This window comes from Felis catus, chromosome E1 (assembly GCF_018350175.1).
Source record: "Felis catus isolate Fca126 chromosome E1, F.catus_Fca126_mat1.0, whole genome shotgun sequence".
NCBI lineage: Eukaryota > Metazoa > Chordata > Mammalia > Carnivora > Felidae > Felis > Felis catus.
This window is the reverse complement of record NC_058381.1, coordinates 24,643,015-24,652,667: the sequence shown is the minus strand read 5'-3', so window position 1 is coordinate 24,652,667 and position 9,653 is coordinate 24,643,015. Positions and strand designations below refer to the sequence as shown.

The following is a 9,653-nucleotide window of genomic DNA, read 5'->3' as shown; positions in this document are numbered from 1 at the left end:
CTGTGACTTGGGTGAGTCAAGTGAAGAGTGTATGTTGTGAAATTTGAAGAGGCACTCTCTCAGGGCTGTGCAAGTGCAGGCTAACACCGGCAGGACCCTAAGACAGAGTCTCTTCTCTTTCACCTCTCTCTCCTGCCTTAGGTCTAAGCTTTGAACTCCCAGAGGGAAGAGGCTGTGGCTGCTACTGCCTGGGTGTCCCCAACCCAGCCTCTGGGCAGTGCAGTGTTGTCACTTGGAGCTCAATAAACATTTGGCAGTTGTCAAGTCTCATCTTTCTTCCCTGAGAGAAAAAGGGCCTATGCTGGGAAGAGCACATGTACGCCACTCGATCTAACCGATGGATCTAATTGGCCAGGGTCTGGACTTCTCATTTGCTAGACATAAGCAAATGAGATGTGGGGGGCCAGGGTAGGGGTGAGAACCCAGTGCCCTTGCAAGATTCAGAAAGTCCAAGCCAGAAGGTAAAGCACATTTAGTCCCACGTATTCTTTTTACATGTGGGGCAACAGAGCTGGAGAGTGACAGTGACTTGCTCCAGGCCACAGAGTACCTTAGAGACAGGGACAAGGCTACATAACAAGTTCTCCGACGACAACTGTGACCTAATCCTGGAAGCCAAAGCAGCTATTGGATGCACATCGAGTGTAGCGACTGTCTACTTATCAGGACTGGAGCAATGAGCAGGATCGATCCATTGCTTTTGACTGCCAGTAAGTGCTGCTCGCCGATTGGTCCGGTTTAAGGAAACGGGAGGGGGGGGGCGTGCACGTGGTACCCTCCGTCAGAGACTGGCGCTTTCGGGTGAGAGTGAAGCCGGGGAGCGACCATGGCGTCGCTGAATAGTAGCGCTGTCGTCTGCGTGATTTGCTTGGAGAAACCCAAATACCGCTGCCCCGCCTGCCGCGTGCCCTAGTGAGGGTGGGGGTCGTGGGGGAGGAGGCCGGGTGGGGCCTGCGGGGCGGCTTGGGGACCCGGCGGGGGCTGCGGGAGGGTCCGCGCGGCTTTCCGGGCCGACGAGGTCGTGGCCTCTGTTGTTGCAGCTGCTCCTTGGCATGCTTCCGGAAGCACAAAGGTCAGGCCCTGCCCCCCCCCCCCCCCCCCCCGAACTCCCGAGTGCTGGCAACCCCCGTCAAGCCCTGCCTCGCCCCTGGGGGAACCTCTACCTGTGAATGCTTCCTCGGGTTTCGAACAGTGAAACAGTGAGTGGACTGCTTTGGCTGTCAGAGTCGACCCTGGTAGTTTCTTCATCTTAGTATTCTGACGCAGAAGCTGCTCTTGCTGAGGTTAACAAGAACGTTTTCTTTCCTTTAAAATGTTTTGTTAGTGGGGCGCCTGGGTGGCTCGGTCGGTTAAGCGTCCGACTTCAGCCCAGGTCATGATCTCACGGTCCGTGAGTTCGAGCCCCGCGTCGGGCTCTGTGCTGACGGCTCAGAGCCTGGAGCCTGTTTCAGATTCTGTGTCTCCCTCTCTCTCTGCCCCTCCCCTGTTCATGCTCTGTCTGTCTCAAAAATAAAAATAAAACGTTAAAAAAAAATTAAAAAAAATAAAATCTCCTTTAAAAAAAAATAAAATGTTTTGTTAGAAACGAGGTAGATCTGTTCACCGTAAAGAGTGATTAGTCTACATTTTAACTCCACTTCGGGGTCTCTTAGTCCTCAGGGACCCTTTCCAACGACCTTATGCTGGGTTGACTCTTTTGTTAAAGTTCCTCATTGGTTTCTTGCCTCTAGTGTCCTCCCTTCCAGACTCGGACTCAGTGGTCCTTTTCAAGCTGTTTCCCTCCCCGTTTTTGTTTTTTACCCCTGATGCCCCTGGAGCATTTTCAAAGGAAACTTTTTGGTTCAAGATAGACAGGAAAGAAGTAGAACTGCTTTGCTGGAAATAGGGTTGTGGAGCTGGGATGGGTAGGCTTTGCTCTGGCTGTGCAGCCCAGGGTGGCCCAAGAACCCCTAAGGCAATTTGAGGTAATCTGGAGCTTTTAACTGTGTGGCCCTGCTGCTGCCAAGGTTTTTCCTGAAGTGCACATTTGAGTAATTTATTCCCTTGAAAACTCCAGCCACTCTAGCAAAGGAAATTAGTTGGTGGTTCTTAACTTGGGTATTGCTCTCCCTAGGGAGATGCACTGTTACAATGTTTCTGTTTCACAGTAGCTGATGAGGGTTGGGGGCACTTCTGGCAATTGGTATTGACTCAGATAAACACCCTGTGGTGTACACCATTTCGGCCCTGAATACCACAGTGCCCTTGATGAGGGAGAGACACTGGTCTTGGGAAGAAAGGCCAATCTTCTGTGTGGCATTCTTTTGTTCTTCCTCCACTTGTGTGGGCCCCAGCCTCCTGCCAGGCCTGCCCTCTCAATCAGCTGGTAGTTGCTTATCACCATGTCCTTGCACCTGACCCTATTCTTTCAGGGGTCTGGTCCAGCCATAGACCTTTCCCTCTGCCAGGAATGCTCTTTCCACCTGGCAGTGCCTCCTCTTTGTCTCCCAGCCCTCTCAGGTGATGTAGATCAGACTCTTCTCCATCTCTCTAGCCAGCCACCATCCCTAAGACTCAGCCCATTGAGGTGGGCCTGATGACTTCCATCTGTGTAATCCCAGTGGCACGTGGCACGTGCAAATTTGGTATCTGAAACTGCTGAGAAAATAGTTTGGTAATTGAAGTCAGTGTGCCACTTGATCTTGGTGAAAGCCCTGTTAAGTTCAGCAGGGTAAGGAGAATGGGGATGGACCCTCGGGTGCATGAGGCCTATTCCTCCACCCTCTGCCAAGCTCAGGGTTGCTTGTTTTCTGGATACTGCCCTTTGATTTGAACCCTCACTTCCTTTGCATCCAACCGTCTTCATCCCCACCCACATCCCTTACCTGGAACATACCTAGGTGCTGCTGGCTTGGTGGAGAGATGTGGCCTTGTCATTAAAGTACAAGTGACGTGCATCTGATTTGTGTCTCTTTCAGAGCAGTACAACTCTAAAACTCTTATTGAGAAAAAAAGATCAGCTGTTACTGCAAAAACTATAAAGCCTGCAGAAGACAAAGGTGGATTGGTTGATTTCAAACCAGCCAACCTAGGAAAAGGTTTCAGGTAAAAGAAGCCGAAAGGAAAGAGATGTGGGTTGGGGCAGGGAGTCAGGAATGATGGCACCTTCCTTAGCCTGGAGCACCAGGAGTGGGGCACCTGTTATGTATTATAGAGCAGCCTGAAGGTATTGTTAAGGACAAGAAACAAGGGGGGCAGAGGGGATAAATGCTGTAGCTGTAGTTTGGGAATGAGGGGTGGACCCTGCTGGCAGGATCCTTCTCCAGTCATGGCTTCAGTTCTCCCTCCACGGTCCTGGCTGGAGCTGTCAGTTCACCTGAGCTAGGCTCAGATGGGCGGCTGCCTTTGGCATAGGTCACCTTCCTGCTGCTGGGGCCTCCTTGGGATTTATTGGGAGAGTGGGCTGTCATCTCATCCATCTATCCAGACTTCAGTATCTCCTGGGTGTCATGCCAGTCTTTGAAAGCAGTCCCTCCTGGTGCCTGAATATTCACAGCATGGGGATAGCCTGTTTCTGCCCTTTGAGAAACTTCTTTGTTGGGTTCAGGCAGTGCCAGAAATTTCTGGCCATGCTGAAAGCACAGGGCATTCATGTTAGCAGGTTTTTATAGAACACCTAGTTTTTTGGCCCCTGACAAGGCTGGAGCCATAGTGAGGGGAACTGGGGTGATAGGAATTAGAAAATCAGGCTCCTGGCCTAAAGAACACAGAAACATGTAGAACAATATGTGAATACTAGGATGTATTTATTAAAGTCACCAATTCTTTGCTTTCACTTTCATTCCCTTTCTAAAAAGAGGAATGTTGGTACAGTTATAAATTCCAGAAAAAATTACTTTTGTCTACACCTACTTACTCCTGTCACTTGTGTGCACATTTTTAATCTACTGCAGTAGTTGTTAAAATCTGGCATCTAGGTTTTGTTTCTAGTCCTAATTAGTTGTGTTCTTAGATGATGATGACTCTATAGATGATTTTCTCAATAGTGATGAGGAAAAGGACAGTTTTCTTTGCAGAATTTCAAGAATTTAGGTAAGTCTGTGCTGTGTTTACTTCTTTGTCAACCACTGATATATTTAATCCAATGTGTAGAATGTGATTTTGTTATTAATAATTAGTTGATCCTTGAACTGTGCAGGGGTTGCATGCCCCGCTCCCCCCCAACTATCATGCAGTTGAAAATCTATATAACTTTTGACTCTCCCAGAATTTAACTACTAATAGCCTAGTGTTGACTGGAAGCCTTACCAATAACATAGTTGATTAACACATTTTGTATATGTATTATATGCTGTCTTCTTACAATAAATAGGAAAAGGAAATGTTAAAAAAATCATAAGGAAGAAAATACACTTACAGCACTGTATTTATGGGGAAAAAATCTGTATAAGTGGGCCTGTGCAGTTCAATCAAGCCTGTTGTTCAAGGTCAGCTGCACTTGAGTATGGCATGCAGAGCCCTTCAGTTGCATGATTCTGTGAATATTTACTCAGGGCTTCAACACCTCCCAGCCTGCCTACAACTCTCTTGCCCTGGAATCCTACTGGGTTTGTGGGTTAGCAAAATTCTCCTCCTTCAAGCCTTGGTTCAGGTTACCCTTCCTTATCTAAACTTCACTTTTTGTCTTTCTCAGAAATAAGCATTTTTCACCTTTCCATGGGGCCTTGTAATGTACCACTTATTTTATAGTAATTTCTCTCTCCCACACTAATTTGTAGGGCAAGGGCCTGCATTTATTCCCATGTTCCCAGTGCTCCGTATATAGTCTAGCCATTAATGTGGACAGGGCAATCCCAGGATCTGGTTTTTCAGAGGGATGTGGGTGTTAACAGTGCCCAGCATTTGTGTAGGACTGTGCGGTCAGCCCTTATAGCAGTTCTGTGTGTGATTAGTGGGCCAGTGTAATTCCTAAAGATAGATGGGAGTTTCATTGTTCTCATCGTAGGCTGACTCTGCTTGGCACCCACTCCCATGGTAGTGATTAGTTATACTGAGGGTGAAGCGGAGATATGAGGGTAGATATGAAAAGTTGTGTAAACTGCAAAAACACACAGATATGAGTGTCCGTTCATTGCTACTGATCCTGCTTTGTGAGGATCAAGCACTTGCTTAAACAACATTCAGGGTATGTAGTGTAACTGTCCTTACCCAGTGAGAACCTTCAGGCCTATGAAGAACAAAAACATGCCAACAGCTTAATGCTATTGTTTTCTGTATTTATCCCAGTAAGCTATTTTTTCCTAGTTGAAATGGCCTAAAGTTAAACTATTTACAGAGATGTCATGAACAAGAATCTGTGATGGTATTTAACTTGGAAATCGTCTGATAGGCTGATCTCACCTTATTTATGTGAAGCATTGGTTCAGTTCTTGGTTTTAAAGGTTAAAGGGATACAGTTCTTGATATTTATTACATTAGATACATTTAGCTTTTAACTATCTCCATCTGTTCCACTGAACTCACATTGGCTTTCTTGTTCATTTTTAAGGGGAGTCTGCAGCATTAAGAAGCCTACTGTTCAGGGGCGCCTGGGTGGTTCAGTCGGTTAAGTGTAAGTGTCCAACTTTGACTCAGGTCATGATCTCGCAGTTTGTGAGTTCAAGCCCCACATCGGGCTCTGTGCTGACACCTCAGAGCCTGGAGCCTGCTTCAGATTCTGTGTCTCCTTCTCTCTCTGCCCCTCCCCCACTTGTGCTCTGTCTCTATCAAAAATAAATGTAAAAAAGAAGCCTACTGTTCAGTCCACACCTTAGACAGTTGATGGTCAGCCTCAATCAGGGGGACAAGGCAAAGCTCATGAGGGTCTACATGCAGGAGCCCTTGTTTGTGGAGTTTGCTGACTGCTGTTTATGGATTGTGGAACCATCCCAGGATAAGGATTCTTAAGATAGATTATTGTGTTGCTTGCTCAGTCATGTGCATAGCTCTCAGAACCTGCCCACTCCTCCTCCCAGGAGAACAGCTAGTGTGGGCCCTGAGCAGGAGTGTGACTTCCAGGGTGTAGGCCAACTGACCTAGGGTAGGCTGCACAAGTCTTTATCTCAAGTCCCATGGGTGTGGATTTCAGATAAGATGTGGATACTCAACATAGCAAACCCTTTATGGAGAGAGAACTTGACATTTAGATGGTTGTCTTTAAATGTTTTAATTTGGGTACAGGTTAGACGTCACATACGATACTGTTTGTCAAGTTTTATACCCATTTGAGTTAAAACTTGCTCACTGTTGCTAAATAAAATCAAGATATGGTTATTCTCTGGTAAATTGCATTGTTCATCCTTAGGTCATAAATGCTTGAAATTACATTAAATAAACCAACATACTAAATAAGGTTTTGTTCTTTTTAAAGGAACTAAATGCAAATAACCCAGTCGAAATTTTGGGGTTAACTTCAAGCTGACATGGCCTGTTCTGTTTGCAGGGAATCGCAAGTGCCCCGGTGCAGTGATGAACCACACCAGTGAGTCGGATCTATGAAGGTAGTAAAATGTGGGAAGTTCTCTGCGGCCCTGAGGTTTCTTAGTCCTGGTTTGGTAACCAACCCATGACACCTGTCAGGGCTTGAGATGTAGATGGGAGCCCCATGCCACTGGTGGCTGTGGCAGCTCTAGGTTGCGGGCGGGAGCTGTCACTTGTTCACGTGTACTTAATGTTGCTGTGGGAGTAGTTTGGCAGCTTAGTGTTGATCGAATGTCTTTGGCAAGGCAGCTGGCAGGAAAAGGCCTTTTGGACACAAAGGCACTGAAGGATTGCTCAGCCTAGTGAGGCTAGGATGTCAGAATAACTCACATGTGGCCCAGGCTGTGTCTTTCCAGCAGAATCTGATTAAAGCCAGTAACATTGTGGAGTGAACGTTCAGGGCAGATGTCAGCATAAGGCAGTGGAGACTTCCTGCAGTGGAACTTGATCGAGCCCTAGGGAGAGAGATACAGCTTACCTCTGGTTCCTAGGAGTGCCAGCTGTACGGGTGCCTAGAGCAAATGCTAGAAATGCAGGTATGGACAAGTACTGGTATCATTCAGTTAACGTTCTTTTCTCATTCTAAACCAGTGGCAAAGTCCAGAGTCCAAATATTTAATTTTATATTAAAATACAGAATTTCACATCCATTCTGTGTGATGCACAAGGGAGCTCTCCCCTACAAGGAGTATTTATTAACTGTCATGCTCGTAAAACGGTTTACAACTGGAAGAGCAAACAGTTACATTTCTGTTTATACTCTGACTAGCCTGCATGCTGTCATGGGAGATTTCATCCAGATTATGCCCTAGAGTAATTCCTCTGGTATGGAAATTCACTGTTTCCTTCTGTTTGCCTTGTCAGTGTCACTTAATCCTTGCTGTGACCCCATGTAATAGGTGAGTATTAGCCCATGTTCTACGCTGGCTTTTACTCTGGCTGCCCATACTATAGAAACAGAGCTCTTGGACCACTGACTTACCTGCTTGTCATTTGCTCTGCTGGAACAGGAGACAAACCAAATGATAATTTGACAAAAGTGTTAAACCCAGTGCTATTTGAGGGAATAAGCTATCATCATAACCCAAATTTTTAAAAAGTGGGACTAATTAAGTGGAGATTCAGAGGAGATGCTAGAACACTCAGAGGCAGTTTTTAAAAAGTTGAAAGGGCTCTGGAAAATTCCTAGTTGTAATGATGGTAACAACCCGCCTGCAGCCAGCTGGGAAGCGCAGGTTTCTGGTTTCCTGAGCAGCATCAGGATGGCTCTGGTCCTAACATTAGTCCTGTTCCCACTGGGGACTCATGGGCTTTGCCTCCTGCTTTCTACAAGGGACCCAGAGCCTTGGTGGGCAGGACCACCATCCTGTCACACAGCTTACCTGAGGCAGTGCTCGGATGGATGTGACACCAGCTTGTTCTTGTGCCGTTTGGACTGCGTAGCTACTGGGGTTGCCCATGGGGAGCTGGAGGCAGGCCCAAACCACCAGCTTCCTCTGAAAGCCACGTACACCCACAGCTGCATTGGCCAAGACCAGGCCCAGGGGCCAGAGGCGGATTATTGCTTCCAGGAGGCTGGTCTGTGCCTGGGGCAGCAGGAGGGAGCCCAAGGGAAGGGGAACTTGAGACACGTGTTTTTCTTGCACACCATCCAGTTCTTTAGAAGCAAGGAAGGCCATTCTGATCTTAAAAAAAGAATGCCACTTTATAGCTTTCAATTGATTAGCTCTCTTAAGGGAAACCAAAACTATCTTTAATAAAACAGCTTAACAAGGTAAACTGAAGGGCACCTGGCTGGTGAACAGCTAGATACCTTCAACTAGACTGGCACCATGTGGCAGAACTTTACATCCAAGGCAGATGTACTTAGGTCTTACATGTGCTACTTTAAAAATAATAACCTTAAGATCTAATTGATATGCCACAAAATTCACCCCTTTAAAGTGTATATATAATTCCGTGGTTTTTAGTATATTTCCAGAGTTGCTTATGCCACTCTGTGTCCAAACCACCCTGCAGTGTCGGTGGTATTTTATACAAGAGAGCATACCAGTGTGCAGTAGCAGGGTCAGCATTCCACCCTGGGGCCACCTGATACCAGACTACCCACTGCCCGTCATGACTGCTGGAGTCAGATACTCACCCTCCATTTCTGCCATGTGCGTTTGATGGCCGTGGCAGCTGCGTGCATTCTCTGGATGTGTTTCCGAGCTAACCAGGAACGAATGGCTAAGGTGTTTTGCCCAGAAACAAAGAAGTAAATGAAATGTTTAGAACTGTTAGTAGCCTGGCTCTGCAGCAACACCCAATCTGCTGAAGAAGTTTGGAATAGATACTTTTTCAATGAATGGCTACCTTGTGCCACTATGTAGGGTAAGGAGCTAATAAAGAGAATACCTCAAGAAAACCTGGCTCTGAAGAACACCCCTCACACTGTTTAGACTGGGAGAGACCCTACCTGGAAAGGCAGCTGGGAGGCTTACCTGCCTCAGGCTTTGGCTGGGGCAATGCCCAGGGGAGAAGAAGTGTCCCTTATCTGAGGAGTCTTCAGTTGAATTTGTTTGCTGGCTTTATGAATTCACAAATGGTGACCCCACCATGCACCCACATGTTGGTAAAGGTAATGACTACTGGATGGCAGACTGGTTTGCAATTTTTGTTTCCTTCTCTTGCAATTTCAGCATTTTCTGGTTCTTTATGGTACCATCATATTCAGAAAAAGGACTATTCCATTAAATATTAATATTTGGGTTCTAGAAAACTAAAAAGTTTAAAGACAAATCTAAATCTTGTTATTTCATCAACCCTGACAGTTCTATAATGTTTCCTTATGCAATTGTTTTATGCCTATACACACAGAAACACGCCTGAGGAAGGTGGCATCGCCCTTGACGTGTGGTTTGGCATCCTGGTTTGAATGGAATACTAGAAGTAGTTTTGGTTAAATTTAAAATATTATTCAAGGGGCGCCTGGGTGGCTCAGTCAGTTGGGTGTCCGACTTCGGCTCAGGTCATGATCTCGCGGTCTGTGAGTTCGAGCCCCGCGTCAGGCTCTGTGCTGACAGCTCAGAGCCTGGAGCCTGTTTCCGATTCTGTGTCTCCCTCTCTCTCTGACCCTCCCCCGTTCATGCTCTGTCTCTCTCTGTCTCAAAAAT

At 46.6% G+C, this 9,653-nt stretch overlaps 2 protein-coding genes across 8 annotated transcripts in view; one reads left to right on the top strand and one right to left on the bottom strand.

The window, feature by feature from the left end:
• Positions 1-754: 754 nt before the first annotated feature.
• On the top strand, positions 755-6,578 carry LOC102900166 (zinc finger HIT-type containing 3). Of its 2 annotated transcripts, XM_045045365.1 has the most exons (4): positions 755-912; positions 1,041-1,072; positions 2,958-3,084; positions 6,461-6,578. In XM_045045365.1, exons 1-4 carry the CDS (start codon positions 827-829, stop codon positions 6,501-6,503), a joined length of 288 nt encoding a protein of 95 aa, XP_044901300.1. In that variant the 5' UTR covers positions 755-826; the 3' UTR covers positions 6,504-6,578. The 2 variants fall into 2 exon arrangements, 1 of the variants encoding a protein (XP_044901300.1); XR_006590047.1 differs by lacking the exons at positions 755-912; positions 1,041-1,072 and adding an exon at positions 3,992-5,590 and having other exon boundaries at positions 1,472-3,084; positions 6,461-6,547.
• Positions 6,166-9,653, bottom strand: part of MYO19 (myosin XIX) — a 31,598-nt gene continuing 28,110 nt past the window's right edge. For 4 of the 6 annotated variants that reach the window (XM_019817565.3, XM_019817566.3, XM_006940124.3 and 1 more), the window contains 3 exons: positions 8,642-8,727; positions 7,881-8,183; positions 6,166-6,953 (listed from right to left, as the gene is read on the bottom strand). In XM_019817565.3, the coding sequence (XP_019673124.2) occupies positions 6,825-6,953; positions 7,881-8,183; positions 8,642-8,727 (518 nt within the window). In that variant the 3' untranslated portion in view covers positions 6,166-6,824. Of the gene's footprint in view, positions 6,954-7,880; positions 8,184-8,641; positions 8,728-9,653 lie in introns of those variants that run through there. The other 2 variants (XM_006940126.5, XM_045045362.1) reach the window with 2 other exon arrangements.